The 21,175-nt window shown below is 41.3% G+C and overlaps 1 protein-coding gene across 7 annotated transcripts; it reads right to left on the bottom strand.

Moving 5' to 3' along the window:
- Window positions 1-951: 951 nt before the first annotated feature.
- On the bottom strand, window positions 952-21,144 carry matn4 (matrilin 4). Of its 7 annotated transcripts, XM_048255027.1 has the most exons (22): window positions 20,905-21,144; window positions 17,087-17,214; window positions 16,201-16,767; window positions 15,876-15,998; window positions 15,585-15,707; window positions 14,918-15,040; window positions 14,333-14,455; window positions 13,810-13,932; window positions 13,246-13,368; window positions 12,685-12,807; window positions 12,083-12,205; window positions 10,272-10,394; window positions 9,221-9,343; window positions 8,618-8,740; window positions 8,022-8,144; window positions 7,436-7,558; window positions 6,219-6,341; window positions 5,061-5,183; window positions 3,990-4,400; window positions 3,651-3,803; window positions 3,068-3,172; window positions 952-2,341 (listed from the first exon to the last, which is right to left on the bottom strand). In XM_048255027.1, exons 2-22 carry the CDS (start codon window positions 17,160-17,162, stop codon window positions 2,283-2,285), a joined length of 3,216 nt encoding a protein of 1,071 aa, XP_048110984.1. In that variant the 5' UTR covers window positions 17,163-17,214; window positions 20,905-21,144; the 3' UTR covers window positions 952-2,282. The 7 variants fall into 7 exon arrangements, with proteins under 7 accessions (XP_048110984.1, XP_048110985.1, XP_048110986.1 ...); XM_048255028.1 differs by lacking the exon at window positions 7,436-7,558; XM_048255029.1 differs by lacking the exon at window positions 9,221-9,343.
- Between the last annotated feature and the right edge of the window lie 31 nt (window positions 21,145-21,175).

Below are 21,175 nucleotides of genomic sequence, written 5' to 3'. Positions count from 1 at the left end.
CATTCAACTTTTAAACTATATACTCTGTCTCAGACTTTAAGCATACAATCTGGCTCTCTTAAGACCACTATTTCCTCTGCCCACAACTGTTTCAAAATACATGTCCTCACTACAATAATTCACTATTAAATAATGTAACTATTTAAACTACTCAACTATTTAACTGTTTAGCCATTTCAACTGTCAGTTGTTATCAACTATGACTCCTGCCAACTGTTTCCCAATAAAAGTTTGTTTGGCATTTTATGTTAATATACAGTATGTTTATATTTTCATGCACTGGTAATTTCCTCGAAATTACATTTTCTAGTTTGGTTTAACATTCCTGGTTAATCTGAGACTAGAGCAATCTATTATGGCACCTGGGGTCATTAGTGGGGCCAATAAGCAGGCTAAGGGGACTCGTTGACATTTTAGTCTCCTCTGAGCCCTGCCAGGCGAGAGTGCAAATACACTGAAGGAAAGTGCAAATTCATCCTCTTAGCATTCATTAAGGGATCCTGGCAAAGGTCAGCTCAGGACTGTTGTTTTTTAAAAAGCGCATTCCGCATCTAAGGGATTTATTAAGACCTCTGAGGAGAGACACAGTGAAGTTCATTAAGTGGAAAACAAGCGGAACACCAAAATGAACCCGTTGCTACACAAACACTGTCTCTTTGGAGATCTCCCCAGGGCAAGACAACCGAACAAACACATCCAAGTGTTATGAAATTGGCAAACGTTCTTGTAAGCCACAGGTGACTTGTAGGAAAATAAACATACATTAGATGATGAAATAAGCAAATATTGTGACATTGATTTGGCAAAATAAGCAAATATTGTGACATTGATTTGGCAAATGTCAATGTCAGTTTTTGAATATGAAATTAATGTAAGGTATACTTCAAACTGACTGTGATGTACAATTCAAGAAGGCTTACTGTGCACAATAAAACAACATAGGCCTTATAATTAAAAGTTTAATTTTTATTTCATCCGTTGTAAGAATATAGAGAATCCTCATACTTACAAAAATGGATATTAAAATATACAAAAGTACAATTAACCAAAAACAGGGATATTTTTTTTGCTTTACACTGTGACCATTTCATACAAGGAGAAGAAGAAGAACATAATGCTTCTTCGTAACGATGGCAATGCCTCAAAAAATATAGGCAGGCCAGTTTTCTCCTTTGGCAAAGTGTTCCTTATTTAATAAAAAAGAGTGGTCTGCACGGACACCTGGGCATGCTGCTCATTCTGGTGGTCTTCATTTTCCTCTCCTAATATTTTCGACACTCACTCACAAACTATTTCACATTCTGTTCTAGCAATCCTCATGATTTAGGTGGTTTAGTTCTCTCTCTCTCTATCTCTCTCTCTCTCTCTCTCTCTCTCTCTTTAGTAATGCCTCCATTTCCAAGAGCTCATGTGAGTAAAATGACTTATACATTTTTATGTCTATACAGGGAACAACTGCATATATTTCCTATACTCTATATTATTCTGTCTGATTTTACATCACACGCTTTAGGTTTTGTATGTGTATGTGTGTACTTCTGTTGGTCCCTGGAAGCATTAGTGTTCTAATTTCTTTAAGGCCCTAAATTGATTGTTTTTTTTGAAGAAACAATAAAAATATTGGTATACAGATTGATACAGTACTGTTGTGATGATCAAGCTATGGAATGTTCTCCAGCATATTTGAATGGCTGAGGAAACATCATGGAGCGGTACAATGCAAACTCGTCTTAGTCTCCACACAAAATGACTCACACCGATGAACAATTTCACATAATAAACCTTTTTAAAACTATAAACTGTAACTTTGATCAAGTATAAATAGGGTGCCATGAAATATGGGTGTAAATGTTCTGGGGGATTAAAAAAAATAATAATGTTCAAAGGTCATGGATACTGTTGCTTTAAATGAGCTTCCAGTCTTTTTGTTTTAGTAAGTCTGCATGGGAACATGCACTGGTACTTAGGATATGGTTGAGGGAGACTACTCCATAACAACCTTTTTCACTCCTCGCTGTGAAGTGCCCTTCATAGGCAATCACTCCCAACCCCACTTCCTGAACGTCTGCAAGGAACATACAAAGAAGAAAGCGACAGTGATATCACAGAAAAACAAAAAAGCTTGCTGCTAAACACAGGAGTCAGAACTAACGTTGGGATCAACCTGATTTCGTCTGTCATACAGTTTGACTCCTTAGTGCAGTGGGTATGTCTGTGACTATGACGGAACTCCAGCTCCTTCTTTCTATTTTCCTGATTGTCTGGGGGTGGACAAGGCCTTCTTATTTCCTGGTCAGAAGCTGGTTCTCCAGGTCTTCCAATCGGGCAGTCATCGTAGAAAGTGCGGTCTGGTTAAGGAAGTATGCCACTCAAGGATACATTGTGTATATTGTGAAAGCCAATTCAGGATCTGTTAAGCATCAAAACTTATTTGCCCCAGAAGAACTCCGTTAGGACAGAGAGAAGTAGCTTCTGAGACAAGGCTGGCATTGTGCTCACTCACGCTGTCAATTACAGGAAAAACAAACAAAGCCAGACCCAGTCAGGGCAGAGCCAAACAGTGCAAAATTGTCCTCCCAGAGACCCTCCTCGCACACATCTGTTTCTGGACTCTAGATACTTGGACAAGGAGGCCTTCTCCGCTTTGATGAATGAAGGGCACTGAAAGATTAGGTGTGTCACGCGTGACTTCACAAAGACTCATTGAGCCTCTCGTTCAGGCTTCCTGTGAAGAGACTGAGCAACACAACCACCCTATTTCCCCAGAGTGGACTAGTAGACACGAGAGCTCGACAGAAGTCGGCTCCAAAGAGCTCCCCTCAAAAAATAATCGTCTAGACAGAGCATTCTGCCAAAACACTTTCCAAAATGAAATTAATGTCCCTCTTTGTCAGTATAAGTCAGTTCAAAGTTATGTGTAGTTCCATGAGTCCTTTGAACACAAGCAAGTAAATTAGTTGTTTCTGTATGTGTGGTGGAGAGATGACAGTGCTGTGGATGTACGTGACTGGCAGTGGGATACGAATGTGTAATACGTTTGTGAACTCATGGATTTGGTAAAGGATATGTTTCTGGTTCAGCTGGTCCAGGGCTGCCATGGTGGCCTGCTGGAACTCAACAAGGCTTTCACAAGCACATGGGTCCTTCACTTCAATCTCTCCTTGGCTCTCCTCTGCAAAAGGCCGGTAAGGTCAGACATAATTATATAAACAGGTTGATATTTTGCCTCACACAAATTAATTTGTGATAGTGGTTTACCGTGTATGCATTGTTTCAGTAGCAAATAGTGTTTATCTATTGTATAAGTGTCATATGTGTTTCTTTCAATACATTTTTTTCAATCATTACAAATAAATGCCAAAAATTACACTCTTTTTTACATTTACTTTCTGTTTTCCTCCTTGTACATTTTCTCTATTATGTCTATGCATTTTCTCTACCTTGATAACGCCTACACTAGGTGGTGCTAAAGGGCAATAAATGTGTGCTACACAAACTACATGAGAGCTAACCTATATATATATATATATGGAGCTAACTCTTGCTTGAATGTTTTTCTTGAATTACTTAAACATAATTAGGTATTTAAGTAAATATTGTACTTCTGTATACCCTGTAGTAAAATTTGGATTAGAAATTGATTGCTTTACCTGCACAGACATTGAGTTTAAGATTCTCTGCGATCTGATTGATGGCAGTGAAGTCAGCACTGTAGAAGAAGTGCTTGTCTACTGGGTCTGAGGCGATCTCACGGAGCTCATCCTCCACAGCTTTCCCAACACCCACAGCATACATGGTAATACCTAAGGAACAACAAGCATATACATATGTATGTTAGAAATAAAATACTGAATGTGATTTAATGAAATACACAACAAGACTATGAAAAAAAACCCTTTCCAAACTGTAGTCTTAACAGCTTTTATTAAATACATTGAATTACAAAAGACAGTGAAATAATCACAGATGGGCCTTTACTGACTGCCTACCTGCGTCCTTGGCTTTCTTAGCCCACTCTGTGATGTCATCCTGAGAGCGTCCGTCAGTGAAGACCAGTCCGACGCGAGGGATCCTGCTGGCATCACGAGCTCCCTCTGCCTCCGAGAAGCTGTTCTCCACCATGTGCTTGAGAGCCAGGCCCGTCATGGTGCCCTTCTCCATGTACTGGACATTCATGACTGCAGTCTTGATCTCGTCAGCCGTCTGGTACATGTTGAGGGGGAACTCTGTGCGCACGCGGCTGGAATACTGCACCAGGCCGATCCGTGTGCCACGCACCGACACATCCAGAGAGTCCACCACCTGGTTGACAAACTTCTTCACCAGTTCGAAGTTCTGCGGCCGTACGCTCTTAGACCCATCGATCAGGAGCACCAAGTCAATGATGGCCGACCTGCAGGCTGAATGCAACATCATACTGAACTCGGTTAATCTGACACAATGTTTGTGGGCCTGTTTTTCACCAAATTATCACACAAAAAATGGTGTTCATGATCCTACAAGGATTGATTTCAAAACCTACAATAACATTTATCAATATAAGAACATAATATCTGCAAGTCTTCCTGGATTGCTAATGGTTCATGTTTGTATATTAATCTAAACTGCTCAAATAATTAAGGGAACACTTACAGTTTTCCACAATTGTTAAAACACATTTTTTAAACCTTCCACCCTTATCTCCATTCTCAAACTACATTCACAGAATGTCTGACAGTTCTTGCTAAATAAAACACTCGCCTCAAAAGTTTTATTTGTGCTCAGAACCAAACAGTGTCAGAGTACTGATCCAGTGTATGATTGAAGTATTCCCTTAATTTTTTTGAGCAGTATATTTTCTTGTAGCTGGAATTTTTCGATATGTTTGCCATCACTTCCTGCAGCCCAGTGTTATGTACATTATGCCTGTACATTCCTCACTGTATCTAAACTCACATTATAAGGAAACTGCATATTCTGACTATTCGTAAATAGGACTAATTGCACTGCAAATATTTCACTGATTACAAGTGTTTCCTACAGACTTCTGTAGGTGTACAGTATGGTATAAGGAGGCATACTTCCACAGGTCTTGCCATCGTCTTGCAGAAGCTGGCCCTCAGGGCAGATGCAGAAGTAGGACCCTGGTGTGCTGACGCACTGGAACTCACAGCCATGCTCCACTGTGTTACACAGGTTATCAGCTGATGGACAAAACAGACGGTGCACATGTTGAGAGAGGTGTAGATGGTTATACTGTATAACAGCCTACTCAGTCCACTGTAAAATCAGGATACATATCAGGATACATACCAGAGAAGAACAGTTAAATCTAATTAATGCTTTACACTTACACCTGTGTTGCCTAAGGAGCAAAATGTCATAGAGCAACGTGGCCATACACCTCTCAATTAAACCATTCTTAAGACAAGTGTTAAGAGATTGTTGCATAGCAAATGCCTAAACATGTAGAAAAAAAGTGTAACTCTAACTCTAGTTGGAACAGAATGTCACCAGGTTCTTAAAAGCAACCAGAAATTCTCCATTGATGTAGTGATAAATGAACAACGCTTCACTTGTTATTCTTGGCAGCAAAGTTGTCCAGTGAGATGGTCTGGAAAGACCATCACACCAGAACACCTCAGATGAGTCCACCAAAGTTTTGTTGATTTTTAACATTCCCAGCATATTCAATCACCAAGGGCGGTGTTGACTGTTATTCTGGGCTGAGCAAGATTTTTTTTTTGGAAACACTTCTGGTTTGGAACACACAGAATAGGCTTTAAAACAAAACACTTCCATTGTCTGCTTTTTTTCCTCCTCTACTTGAAACACACCTACAGTAAAAAATGGTCCATTAGGTCTCTACAATATGTGATACTTGTCTCACAGCAAAATTGACCTCCATACACAATTATCTTATTTATCTTTGCTAGTTGCAGCTGTTTGAGACTCATTTGTTTACACAGTAAGTGTTTGTTTGTGTCTGCTGTTATGTTCTCATAAAATAATAATTACATATTACAACAGCCAAAAATAAGACAAAAAACTGGCTGGCTAGTAACAATAGACTTTTTGCAAGCCAATGACAAATGATACACCAATGACAAATATGTAGATACCTGGGTTCTAAGAACAACTTGGTCACCGCACACTCCATCTCTTTTTCCTTTTATTTTTATCCCAACATTTCGGCCTGTCAGCCTTTGTCTGGGTTTTAACCAGAAGCTTATACTTACGGATGCAGGTCTTGCCATCCTCCTGCAGAGTGTATCCTTCATTGCAGCGGCAGAAATAACCGTTGAGCACACTGACACACTCATGTTGACAACTGTGATTTCCAAATGAGCAGTAGTTGATCACTGGGGAGAGAAACACAGCTGAGAAGTTACTGATCAGTGACACAGCATAACCGGAAACATAGCCTTCGATCTGGAGTACACATCAAGGTCACCAAGGTCTGATACGTGTACGCTGTGTGTTCTTTTTTTAACATAACCTTGTCAGGTGGCTTTGAATATGTCAAATTAGCCAGCCAGTGCTCTGTTATTGTACATTATCTGTTAGGAGAGTTAGCATGCTAATGAGGCTAAGCATGTGTTCTAGATATGTAATGGACACATGGAATGTTTTAGCTTCTGAAGTTAGTTTTTCTCAGTCGATTTGGTGCTTTTCTCAGATCAGAATGAAAATTCTCATTACTATTAGTTCAACCTCCACAACATTTAGTCATTTGTGCACATCAAAGTAGCAATTTCTCCTTCCTATGAACAAATTGCAAATGCTTTTGGACATGTATCAGTTGCTTTCATACAATTTTCTGCTGTTTTATAACATTATCATTTGCTTATGTCTTGTCAGTCAAAATTAACTATACTTATGGATGCTGAATAGTTGTTCCGAATCAAACTAATAGTCTTCATTTCATTGCTTGAGTCATTACATACAAAATTGTTGAACTAGTTATCAAATTCTGTTACAATGTTGTAGAATTGCAAAGAGCATATACAGTAAAAATGTGAAACGTACATATTCAGTGTCTTGTACTCACTTACTCCTCTACCTACAGCAATGTGTAACTTTATGGCTGTACAAGTACTGTATAGTGCTGTCTTGAGCATGTTCAGACCTTTTTTTGCATTGGAAAACTATGAAAAACATGACAAAGCCATTTGACTATCTTGTTCATAAACGATGGTGTCAAGACTTCTCATTTTGATGAGACTGGCAGTTTCATTGACATGAATACTTGCTTTTGGGGAATGGACTCTCCATTTTGAGAAAGTAACATGCTTTTGCAGGTTAGGTTTTGCAGTTGGCACTAATTGTTTTGAGAAATGCACTGTGCTTGTTTTGAGAAATGCTGGGCAACTGTTAATAGTGATGTGAGAAAAGCACCAAAGTGACTGAGAAAAACTGTAAAAGCAGGAACTTGTTTCTTGTGATTGTCACTAACTTGTGCAGGTCTTCTCGTCCTTATTCAGGTTGTACCCTTTGTTGCAGGCACATGTGAATTCACCAGGCGTGGGGTTGCAGATCTGCTCACAATCATGTTTGCCCTCAGCACAAAGGTCAATCACTGGAACACAATGCAAATGTCTAAAGTGTGCAGTGTTGTGGATAAAAACAAACAATAAAAGACCAGTCCTGTGAAGCTATCGTGGAATCAAATTATAATCCAAGGCATCTATCAGACCAATGTGGCAACTCCACATCGAAATACAGCCTGTGTTCTTTGGTGCTAACAAAATTACTAGACTGAATTAGTGAAGCTGTAGGACAAGTTAAACAAATATCAATAAAACATGCACATATTTGTCAGGTAATTAGACTGTAAGACTTCTGCCATGCCTAGTGCTATTTACACAGCCATCACTGATTTGGCATCTCCTGTGACTGTTTTTGCATGTCATGCTGCATAGCTAGTTAGCAAGCTAAACGTTGATCATGTCTCTAAAGGTAGCTATGTCTTTGCTGGTGGACTTGGTGTTTTGTAAGAGTGAGTTGTATAATTTATTCTCTAGAGCCCTGACATCACTAACTTGTGCAAGTCTTCTCGTCCTCATTTAGGGTGAACCCTTTGTTGCAGGCACATGTGAATTCACCAGGCGTGGGGTTGCAGATCTGCTCACAATCATGTTTGCCCTCAGCACAAAGGTCAATCACTGGAACATAATGTAGATGTCTAAAAGTGTGCAGTGCATTGTCAACAGTGTTGTGGATAAAAACAAACAATGAAAGACCAGTCTTGTCAAGTTGTTGTGGAACTGAATTATAATGCAATGCAACTATCAGACCAATGTGACCGCTCCTAATAGAAAGACAGCCTGTGTTCTTTGTTGCTACTGAAATTACTAGACTGAATTAGTGAAGCTGTAGGACAAGTTAAAAAATATCAATAAAACATGCACATGTTTGTGAAGTAATTAAACTGTAAGACTTCGGCCATGCCTAGAGTTACTTACACAGCCATCACTGTTTTGCATGTCGTGACTATTTTTGCATGCCATGCGGCATAGCTAGTTAGCAAGCTAAATGTCGATCATATCTTCAAAGGTACCAATGTCTTTGCTGGTGGACTTTGTGTGTGTATGAGTAAGTTGCATAATGTATTCTTTAGAGCCCTTTCATCACTAACTTGTGCAAGTCTTGTCGTCCTCATTCAGGGTGAACCCTTTGTTGCAGGCACATGTGAATTCACCAGGCGTGGGGTTGCAGATCTGCTCACAATCATGTTTGCCCTCAGCACAAAGGTCAATCACTGGAACATATTGCAAATATCTGACGTGTATAGTGAATGAAATGCCTGGATGTATCACAGATCTGAAGGGCCAGCACTTATCAGTAAAGTCAGATTAAGTCTGTGTCTGAAAGTGAGAATTAGGATTAAATCCACAATAATTGGTGAACACCAACTACAGTTAGTTTTTAAATTGATATGCTAATTTTTGTGGTGACTGTATTAGCCATATTTATCCCCACCATTTGACACATTGAGGAATATTTAAAAGGTATCAGTAGATCAATGATATGTTTGTCAAGGGAACACAAAGATTACTTTATGCATTATCTAGTTAGTTAGCAAGCGAAAAACCTAAACATGTGTCTTGGGTGGCCATTGTTTTTACTGGTTGAGACTATGTGTCTACAGTGCACTAGACTACTGGTATGTTCCTGGAGTGTTCTGAGGTATAGTTGATGAATAACATGAATTGTTTTCTTTTGCCTCATCACCACTAACTTGTGCAAGTCTTTTCGTCCTCATTTAGGGTGAATCCAAAGTCGCAGGCACATGTGAATTCACCAGGCGTGGGGTAGCAGATCTGCTCACAATCATGTTTGCCCTCAGCACAAAGGTCAATCACTGGAACATAATGCAGATGTCTCAAGTGTGAGGTGCATGGATTGTTTGGGGTCATTTTTGTGTTTGAAGTGCCAATACACCTGTACACCCAGGAATGATAGACTTTTTTGCAAAGACAAGTTGCTATTCATTGGTGATATTGCCTAGCCTGGCTTCGCTTGTTGGTATCTCAGCTCATTTTCTCACTGAGATATCAGTCTGGAAACGCTTATCTTATCAACGTTTCCGTCAGCCACCAGGATGGGGAACCAATCAGTTTGCCAGAGGGGATGACATCACAAATTTAGAAATGGAAAGTTGCAGCAGTAGAGCTATATGAAGCAAAGCAACTGTAGTAGCGTAGCAACGCCAGCAAACTTCAAAGAATTGGAGCTGAACGAATGTGTACATTTATACAGCAAAAGTAAATACTGTACATTGTTTCCTTGTTGCCGATGGTGTTTATTAGGCACTATCAGTTTGCAAAGGTTAGTGACGAAGTAGGAGGTAACATTAAGAATCCCTGATCAATGCAATTGGTTAGGCTGGACCAATGATTTCAAAGTTAGGATGCTATGATTGGAAACATTCCCCAATGGAGCGTTACCAGACCCAACTGAAATCAGGCTAGATAATACCTGCTGGACCTTAGAAGATTTGGGAAATGATGGTATACAGTATACAGGCAAAACATGCATGTTTATCAAGAAAGTCAAATGTCTGCCATGCCTGTTGCTAAATATGCAACTATATTATACAGTTATTGCAATGATTTCGTAGCAGCTAGTTAGAAAGCTAGCAAGCTAGAAGCCTTAACATTTTTTCTAAGATAGCTATGTCTTCATTGATGGATAGTGTGTGGGTGTGGGGGGCATGCTAAATGCTAAACTTGCCACTAACAAGTCATCAAACAACATCAATAATTCTCTAGTCCCCTGACATCACTAACTTGTGCATGTCTTGTCGTCCTCGTTCAGGGTAAACCCTTTGTTGCAGGCACATGTGAATTCACCAGGCGTGGGGTTGCAGATCTGCTCACAATCATGTTTGCCCTCAGCACAAAGGTCAATCACTGAAACATAATGCAAATGTCTAAAGTGTGCACTGCATGAATTTTGAAGTGTGACCATCTACTTCAGACTGATTAGCCAATTTTGAGTTGTCCAACTGGATGAACCTACTAACTTGTGGACATGTTAGAAACATTGGCAAAACATGCATTTTATTAAATTAAATAATAGATTTCTGACATGCTAGATACCAGTTATGCAGCCATTACAGTTATTGTATGTACTATCTTAGCTAGTTAGTCAGCTAGCAAGCTAAAAGCCTGATCATTTGTTCCAAGGTTGCAATGCCTTCATTGATGGACAATGTCAGTGTGTGTATTTGTTTCTAGCTATGCACAGAGGGGGGAATTCTCCTATGTGTGTAAGGGTGCGTAAGTAAAAAAAAAGCTCGTAACTACGTACGTGCATTTCACTCTGCGCAAATTCTGCCCTTCGCTTAAATCTGTCATTTACGTGCAATAAAGGGAGTTACGCGTTTTGAGAGGAGCAACCCCAAAATTTGAGCGTTTCTTATGTAGGCTATATAACTCTTGCGCGCATTCTGCCATGGCTTAAGCACCTTTCCAGCTACGCACTCCGGAGGGCTGTGTTAAGGTTGAGCGCCACTACAAGGTGAAACAGCATATTGCTCGATGTCGGCAGTAGGCCTAGTTCTAAATACATGTAGGTTACACAGAAGGTTACAAATTAACATTACAGTATCAAATTTGGTGCTTAATATGCTGATACATACAGCTTCATGTTTTCCCCCATTATAGTGTCACACGGTGGCATATTTCCCGACATTACCTTCTCCATGATGCTACATTGTTAAATAGTGAAAACCCTGTTATAATCATCCACTTTGGATATTGGAGCTTACCGACTGTGCATCTTCAGTCAGTTTTAACTTGACGTGAAGTCATAATCCCAGAGCCTGCTTTGTTCGAATCTGTCCATTTCTTTCCAATTTGACCGATACAGTAGGCTACAGACGTCTGCACTATTGTCGAGCAGCGTTTATATTCGCCTGTCTCTTGATTCGTTTGTAGGTTGGTATTGTTATGCCAGTCTCTCTACTGTATTCAAAACTGCAGGTGTCAGTCTACAGCTTGGTTAGTATATATTAATTGATATTATGAGAAGCAGCTGCCATTGAAACTTTCTTTCTCAACAGTGAGTTTTTAAATTATGGATCTACACACCTCAAGCACGTCTTGACTCTTTATAAACAAACCTGAAAGCAAAAGTGAAATTTCGTGAAGTCAATTTTTTGTTAGGCTATGTGATGACACCATTTTACTGTAGGCCTTCGCTATTCAGTTCACCGTGCTTACGTTTTCAAAATCAAAGACAGGTTTGTGTTCTTTCTGGATTTAAATGGCATTCCAAAGGTCAATGAGAAAGTCCACGTTCCACGTTTTCAAATCAACCTAAATTAACGAGGTAGTGGATCAGTCTGGTTCTATTTTAAATAAATCACGCCTCTTTCATAAGGCCGCCTTGATTTTGAGTTTGCGCGCTGTGGGCGTGACAGAAGCGGGAATTGGAGAATACCCGTAACACAGAGGTGCGTAACTGAAGTGCTTAAAAAAAGGCTTATGTGCGATTTACACGCGAATGGGAGAATTCCCCCCAGAGACAATGGTTAAGATAACATAGAGTTGTTGGTGAAAAACATCAGTTATTCTCTTGCCCTGGCATCACTAACTTGTGCAAGTCTTGTCGTCCTCATTCAGGGTGAACCCTTTGTCGCAGGCACATGTGAATTCACCAGGCGTGGGGTTGCAGATCTGCTCACAATCATGTTTGCCCTCAGCACAAAGGTCAATCACTGGAACACAATGCAAATGTCTGAAGTGTAAAATGAATTAAATGCCTGGATGTATCACAGATCTGAACGGCCAGCACTCATCAGTAAATTCAGAATAAATCTGTGTCTGAAAGTGAGAATTATGATTAAATCCAAAATAATTGATGAACACCAACTACAGCTAGGTTTAAATTAACATGCCAATTTTGGTGGAGACTGTATTAGTCTGCACCATTTGAAATATTTAAAAAGTATCAGTAGATCATTGATATGTATGTCAACAAGGGAACAAAGATTAATTTATGTCAGTTGCACAGCCATTTGATGCATTATCTAGTTAGCTAGCAAGCCAAAAGCCTATGTGTTTTGGGTAGTCATTGTTTTTACTGGTTGAGACTATGTGTCGACAGTGCACTAGACTACTGGTATGTTCCTGGAGTGTTCTGAGGTATAGTTGATGAATAACATGAATTGTTTTCTTTTGCCTCATCACCACTAACTTGTGCAAGTCTTGTCGTCCTCATTTAGGGTGAATCCAAAGTTGCAGGCACATGTGAATTCACCAGGCGTGGGGTAGCAGATCTGCTCACAATCATGTTTGCCCTCAGCACAAAGGTCAATCACTGGAACACAATGCAAATGTCTGACGTGTATAGTGAATGAAATTAGGGGGGTTTAGCAGCCTGTATGCTTTTAGGGTCTCTCCACCCAGTCAATAGGTTTTAGCCTGATTGAGTAAGTCCTATTCTTTGGTGATATGACATTGCCTGACTGAAGGTTTGCAGCTGCGAGAAAAGCTTAAAATAAACATAAAACTTGCATATTTTTCAAGTGAACTGAATTTGCAATTTCTAGCATGCTTAATGTCATTAATGAAGCCACTACACTTATTAGTTGTGATCTATTTAGCAAGCTAAAAGGCCAAACATGTTTCCAATGCATCTATGTCCTCAATGAAAGGTGATGTGTGTGTGTGTGTGTGTGTGTGTGTTTTGAGTGTGGCAAGGGGTAATGGCTGGTGAAAAACATCAGTTATTCTATAGTGCCCTGCCATCACTAACTTGTGCAAGTCTTGTCGTCCTCATTCAGGGTGAACCCTTTGTTGCAGGCACATGTGAATTCACCAGGCGTGGGGTTGCAGATCTGCTCACAATCATGTTTGCCCTCAGCACAAAGGTCAATCACTGGAACATAATGCAAATGTCTGACGTGTATAGTGAATGAAATGTCTGGATATATTTTAGATTCAAAGTGGCTAGGCATATCAATCTGGTTCTTACACTGGAAAAATATATTACAGATTGTTTTGCCGGTCAAAAGAGGTGTCCATATTCTTTGTTGACATTACTAAACAGAACCTGAGCAACTGTTGTTCAAACCTGTGTTCAAAATATTTTGGTAAAACATACAATTGTTTTCCACAGAAATAACAAATTGAGATATGTCTAAGGCCAATAATGCAGTCATTAGTTATTGCATGCCACTTGTTAGCTAATTAGCAAGCTAAATGCCCAGATTTGTGTTGAAAGTAGCCATTTCCCATTTTGTGGACAGTGTGTGTGTTTAAAGAATGAGTTACTAGTGATAAACATCAGAAAACTCTTTTAGGCCCTATCATCACTAACTTGTACAAGTCTTGTCGTCCTCATTCAGGGTGAACCCTTTGTTGCAGGCACATGTGAATTCACCAGGCGTGGGGTTGCAGATCTGCTCACAATCATGTTTGCCCTCAGCACAAAGGTCAATCACTGGAACACAATGCAAATGTCTAAAAGTGTGAGGTGCATGAATTTGTTGGGGAATTTATGTATTTGAAGTGTGACAACCTACTTAAGTCTGTGTTCACGCTCAGAAACTAGTCTTTGGACTGATTAGCCAATTTTGAGTTGCCCAATTGATTGAACCTACAAACTTTTTGGACATGTAAAAAACATTAGCAAAACATGCATTCTATCAAATGAAATATTAGATTTCTGGCAAGCTGTCTGCCAATTATGCAGCCATTACAGTTGTTGCATCTAGTTTCTTAGCTAGTTAGTCAACTAGCAAGCTAAAAGCCTGTACATTTGTCCAAGGTAGCAATGGCTTCATTGGAGGACAAGTCATCAAACAAAATCACTAATTCCCTAGTGCCCATCCATCACTAACTTGTGCAAGTCTTGTCGTCCTCATTTAGGGTGAACCCTTTGTTGCAGGCACATGTGAATTCACCAGGCGTGGGGTTGCAGATCTGCTCACAATCATGTTTGCCCTCAGCACAAAGGTCAATCACTGGAACATAATGCAAATGTCTCAAGTGTATAGTGAGTGAAATGTAGAAATGAGTTTGTATTTAAAATGCCAATAGAGGTCAATATGTTCCCAGGGCAGATAAAATAATATAGATCATGTATGTTTATTGTGAAAATATTGTTAAATGTCATGCAATTAGGTTCCCTTGTATATGTCACTATCGTGCGAGTGGTTCTCTATCAATTTGGACTATTCTCTTTGCATTAAACACATCCAGTTATAGATATAAATTATTCTTAGAAAGATCTAAAATACCTGAAACAGTATTGGGAAGTTGGCCTTGAACTCAGATGCAACCTAAACCCTTTCTCCTTCAGCTATACCCCTCAGATCTACCAAGAACCACCACCAGCCCAGAGCCAACCCCAAAAAACTAATCCTGTGCCACCTCTAGTTCAGTCAGTGGGAAATTCACTTTTTTTTGGCCACATCATCACTAACTTGTGCAAGTCTTGTCATCCTCATTCAGGGTGAACCCTTTGTCGCAGGCACATGTGAATTCACCAGGCGTGGGGTTGCAGATCTGCTCACAATCATGTTTGCCCTCAGCACAAAGGTCAATCACTGGAACACAATGCAAATGTCTGGAGGGTTTAGTGAATGAAATGTATAGATAACTGGTATATTTCAGGTGCCAAAACAGGTGTCCAGCAAGGTGTCTGCAGATTTATAACTTCTACAGACCAGTGATGTCCAAGAATAAAGCAGTTTCAGGTCAAAACAAAGTGAAATTGTGGGGGTGGGGGGGCTGTTAACTTTTTTACACGGATATGTGAATTTCTAATAGAGCTAGAGCCCTTGTTGTTTTATATAACTGACCCTACCAAACTGGCACAGTGGAGCCTGTGGACAAGTTTCAATATTATTGAGCAAACATGCACATATTTATAACAAAATAATATGAGACATCTGGCATGCCTGATGCCATTAATGCAGCCATTACTGTTATTGCCATTATGTTAGCTAGTTAGCAAGCTAAAAGCCTGACCATGGGTTTAAGGTACCCATGTGTACACTGGTGTACAGTGTGTATGTGTGTGTGTGTGTGTCTTCTAGGTAGAATTGGTGATATTAAGATGAGTCGTTCCCTTTAGTTGCCATCACTAACTTGTGCACGTCTTCTCGTCCTTGTTCAGAGTGTATCCAGGGTTGCAGGAGCATGTGAATTCACCAGTCGTGGGGTTGCAGATCTGCTCACAGTCGTGTTTCCCCTCAGCACAAAGGTCAATTGCTGAAACACAATGCAGATGTGTTTTGAGTTGCAGTTCATTGGACACAATATCACTTGTGGGTGGGTGAAAGTTCTGACCATTTTTTAAATATTTTTGACAATCATGTGACATAGACCGCTAAGTCCTATTTGACTGTCATGGATTTCCCATAATGCAAGGTGACTTACGTGTACAGGTCTTGCCATCCTCATTCAGTGTGTAGCCTGGCATGCACAGACAATGGTAGGAGCCTGGTGAACTCTCACAGATCTGCTCACAGCCACGGTCAGAGTCCAAGCACAGATCCATTCCTTGACATATATAAACACATTTTATATCCCATTTGAAATGCTTTTCTGTGAACAGTGTTTCTGTGACAATGAAGGTTGAACAATGTCGAGTTGTTTTGCATCTACAGTCATATTGCAGTCACATGCAACACAAACTGCTAATAGTACAGGACAATGTCAGTTCATCTCTGGACACTGGAAGGGGATGAAAATGCACTCTTACCACAAAGTTTGTCTTGGAACTGCAGGCCAAACTGATGGATGAGGTCGAAGCTCTCAACCAGGAAGACGTGGTCCTCAAATGGAGGAGAAGCCATAGCTCGCAGGGAGGTCATGTCAGCCCTTGCCACGCCCACGGCATAAATCTCAATACCCGACTCTCGGGCGGCTGCGGCCACCTCCGCCACGCGGTCCTGAGGACGCCCGTCGGTCACGATGACGGCCACGTGGGGAACATCGGGCCGGGCGCCCTCCTCAGCGGAGAAGGCCACGTTCATGGCGTAGCGGATGGCCAGGCCAGTCATGGTGCCCTGCGCCAGCGGGATGATCTCGTTGATGGCCTTCACCATGCCCGGGAGGCGGGTGTGTGTCTTCAGCGAGAAGACGTTCTGAACCTGGCTGGAGTACTGCACCACTCCCACGCGTGTGGCGGCCGCCCCGATGTCCATCTCGTGGATGATGTCGATCATGAACTTGCGCATGGTCTCGAACTCGTGGGGGCGCACACTGCGCGAGCTATCAATGATGAAGACGAGATCCACTGGCCCAGACTTGCACTTCTCCTTAGCGGCTGTAGATGTGAGAGGGTTTATGCATGAGACATTACTCAATGGGGGAATGAATAAGCTCAGAAGGATAAGATGACAATTTGTGGCTTGGATCCCAGACAAATAAAATGTATTAGTCACAATAAGGTATTTTAAGATGCTAAAATACTGAGAGCAGTTGTCATTGTATCATGTGTGTTTCATAGTACACTACAGTTTCATTGATATTGGATTATTTTCATATGATCTAATGATATCCAATAGCGTTAATCTGTTTATGGCTCCTGGTGGAAGCATTAGTGTGTGGTGTGGTGTGGTGTGGTGTGGTTGTGTCTGGCTGACCTGCTTTTTTTGGTCTGGCCTCTGACACCACTGCCAGGGTGAAGAGCACAGTCGCCAAGATCAACGGGGCTCTCATGTTCAGACCTCTGGGTTCGGATGCTGAAGTCTTGTGCTGGATTCAAACCGCCCTACGCGGGGGAAAAAAGAGCTCCAGGTCACAATGTGCACTTAAAGCACCGGCACATTCCTTAGCCAGCCCTTCCATAAAAAAAACGTCCGACGCCAAACAGATGGCTTAGGCTGCACAGAAGCCATTCCTGTCAGACGCCCACGGAGCGGGAATAAACTGCTCCTGAAGCCCTCATATGACCGCAGGCAAAAGAGTTCAAACACTACGTGAGGTAATTGCTGGAAAATAACAATGTCTGGGAAGTGTTTCCATAAAGACCTCTTGTCAGATCTAACAGCCATAACAAAAGGCTGTTCTCTCCTTTTGGTCAGACTGCGACAGTTTATCTCCCTCTCTCTCTCTCTCTCTCTCTCTCTCTCTCTCTCTCTCTCTCTCTCTCTCTCTCTCTCTCTCTCTCTCTCTCTCTCTCTCTCTCTCTCTCTCTCTCTCTCTCTCTCTCTCTCAGTGAGTAAGAGTTGAAAAACTCCCAAAGATGTTGTCACTGGCTCTGTCCAAGCTGGACAGCACTGTAGGCTCTCAGGCTTTCCATTCTGATCTCAACTCAATAATTTATAGAACTTGGGGTGAAATTCCCAGTATAATTAAACCATGTATTGGTTTTAATAACAATAAATTCATTTAATGTATACATGTAATGTATTGCATATACAACCCCATACGTGTCACTTTACAGAGCACATTTGTTTTAACCTGACAACATGCTAGAATGACAGTGAACTGAGTATGCCCAGTCCACACTGACATGTTAAAAAAGCGAATATGTGTGAGTGAAAAAAAGGAAAGTACGGTAGCCAGCAGGGTGAAATAGATGCACAGATCGGCCTCTCTCTCTCTCTCAAAGCAGTGGCCCCCTTGATGCCGTGGCCCCTACAACCTTCTGTGGAGACCCCGGCACATAACTCGGGGGCCTGTCTCAGGAAGCAACTGAAGCAGCCTGTAACCAGAGCCTGGCTCGATGCCCGTATGTGTCCCTCCACCACAAAGAAGCCCAGTGTGCTCCAGCCCCTACACACCAGTTCAGCTCCCAGGTTCCTTCACCACGGGTCACCACAATATATACACTCTAGAATTAAACACTGAGAAGAACCCATGCAGCGCCATTTACTATGTTTACTTAATGTTTCAATTTTAGTGAAAGGCCTACTGCTTAGCTCGACGGCTAGCCAAAGGAACTGTGTGTTTGGCGAAGGTGAGTTGGTGAAGGTAAGGGAGAAACTGCAATATAACTCAGGAATATGTGAACATAGTCAGCAAGACTAGGCAAAACCACCAAGGGTTTCCTCTGAATAGTTCACTGTTATTTCATCCCAGTAACTAGCCCCTATAATTTGTACCAAAGCTCACATTTATAGTCAGTGTACGTGGGTGGGTGGGACAATAATTGTTTGCCTGTGGCTGGTATGTCATGACCAGCATGTTTTCTGTATTCATCCATTGCAGACCTTAAGAAACTAAAGAGCACATGTTGCTGACAAGTTAAAATTGATGGCCCCAAATGGCAGAGCTCCCCCTTTGGGAATATAGACGGTAATGCAACTTCCATGCCTCCATCAAGCTGGAGGCCGGGAGAAGGCAGTAAACCGTCAGTTATCATTCCTGGCCAAGGGGACTTTTCAGGAAGTGCAGCTTGCTGAGTTTGTTGCTGGTAACTTAATACATAATACAGGTGTTGGTCTTGTTTGCTTCTTAAGAGGCACTTAAACACGTGCCCCATCACAATTACTCTCCCAGCCAGGCAACGACTGTCTTCGCTCTCGACCTGTGTGGCCAGTAGTGGTTAGTTGCGTCATATCTTTCAGAGTGTTTGCAGAGAGTGTGGATAGGTGAGAACTCAACAGGTGACAATCTCTGAAAACAAACACAGGAGGTGGGGGGTTGGAGGGTGCGACGTAGTCACATGGCAAGAGACACCAGAACACAGACACACCACAGAAGCCGTAAAAGAGATTTTTGGTTCAGAGAAGTGGTGGATGTTTGCCTTTTCCCCCCTTACTTTATTCTCCACAAACTCTGTGTCAGGAATAGGTTCAACTGCAGACAGATGAGAGAGACATTTGGTGATTTTCTAACTTGTGCTCTTCTGACACGTCAAAAAAAAAAAAAAAAAAACACGTTTTGAGGTGGATTTTCCTGCCAGTGTGATGCAGGATCACAGGGTTCCAGATTCTACCAAGGACAGTAGAAGGGGTGAGTGGCTCTGCATATACACTACTGGCTGAACAGAGGGACACTGAGAGTGAGAAGAGAGTCTGTACATTGGGTCAGTGAATGACAGCACCTGTGAATACCAGGGGGGACCATGAACAGCACTGGCTTGTGGCAAGACGCTAGAAGAGGTATAGAGAGCACTCTTACACCATACAGTATCCCTGTGGTAAGCTGTTTAAACATTTTCAAATAAGCTCAACCCCAATCATCTCCATGGGGAGAATCATAGTGTAAACATTTAAACAGTTTGACATGGAGCATTGATTAAAAATGTGAGTGATGACATGAATAGAGAGAAAATAAGAGATAGGAGGAAGAGAGATAGAGATGTCTCTGGTTAAAATGTGAATGACAGCTTTCCCACTCTGACATGAGGAAACATGCTTCTTTTTACTGATGGATTGAAAGCAGATGTGGGCTTTGCTACCCCCCCCCACACACACACACACACACAACTCCAGGCTGCCACTGTGCACCCGCACATGTCCCCCCCAAAAATGCTTCTCAGCAGCACGGAGTTCTCTTAGAAACAACAAACAATAACACAGAAACGGAATCAAGAACGGGAAGAAAACGTGGAATACACAATGAACCGTTGTTTTCACGCCATGCGCTAAATGTTGGAGAGATTAATGTTTGCTGATGAGTTAAATTATAGGCTGAATCAAGCCCATATGGCCCTGCATTGTAGCCGCTTCATACTGCAACGTTTGTGTAACGTTTTTTCTACAATTACACATTTGTACTACAAGTAGTAGTTAATTGCAAAACCAAAATAGGCCCATGTCACTGTATATACAACTGGGGAAATGCCACTCTCGTTTTCACACAATGCTTTGAAAAGCATTATTGGGCTATATCCATGGCTATATCTCAACCTAGAGTCATCTTCACGTAAATGGACGTAAACTGACTGCCTAACAATATTCCCAAGTGATGCCAGTGTGGCTACTCTCATACTTTGTTATGAGACAAATTAATGCGTCAATCAATAATGTTCAATGAGACAGAATTTAGACAGAATTCATTTTCTAAAAGTTCGCAGGCCCGGAGTTGAACAAACACCCATAACTAGAATAGCTGACCTATTGTTTTATGCCCCCAATTAGCACAATAAATATGTTGTGAAAGCAGTAAAATAAGCTTTTGAAATATTGGTAGCAGGATAGACAAGGATAACATTAGCTTAGTGCGCTTAATAACATTTTTTTTTCAGACCAACTTATTAAACTGAGACTGTATCATCAAAGGCTTCAAAAACTCTTCTCTGGCTAAGGTATAACAATCGGCTAGTGTGCGATAAAAATGTAATTTACATTGACAACAAGAAAAACATTTCCTTATACATAATAATAGGGCTATAAAACAAACAAAAAAACAAAGCTTAACATAACTTTCTTGTGACACTTTCGCAGAACTTCAGCATTTGGAAACAATTGATGTCCCGCACCTGTATACACCTGGGAGTTCACTAACTCACCTGGGCACGCTGCAGAGAACAGAACTGCGCTCTGATGAATGGGACAGGTAACAAGACGTCGTCCACGCGCAAAACTCCGTTAGAACGAGTCCAGTGAGAGTCAGAGGTGGTATCCAGCTCCTCCAAATGTATCAAGTGAATGCTGATGCTCACACTCAAATCTTCAGTGGTTCTCTGTGTGAATAACCTACTTGGAAAGTTGCTCCTCAGAGAGCGGTTTTAACTTAGTTGCTGCTCAGATGTGGAGTGAACGGCAAAGAGTTTGGACAGG

Source organism: Alosa alosa, chromosome 10 (genome assembly GCF_017589495.1).
Source record: "Alosa alosa isolate M-15738 ecotype Scorff River chromosome 10, AALO_Geno_1.1, whole genome shotgun sequence".
NCBI lineage: Eukaryota > Metazoa > Chordata > Actinopteri > Clupeiformes > Clupeidae > Alosa > Alosa alosa.
This window is presented reverse-complemented; position numbering and strand designations above follow the sequence as displayed.

Coding starts and splice junctions, on each gene's coding strand:
- matn4 (XM_048255027.1), bottom strand. CDS start 17,162: ATGAGAGCCCCGTTGATCTTGGCGACTGTGCTCTTCACCCTGGCAGTG. Junction 10,395..12,082: donor GGACGACAAGACTTGCACAA/GTTAGTGATGCC, acceptor ATTATGTTTCAG/TGATTGACCTTTGTGCTGAG. Junction 7,559..8,021: donor GGACGAGAAGACTTGCACAA/GTTAGTGATGTC, acceptor ATTGTGTTCCAG/TGATTGACCTTTGTGCTGAG.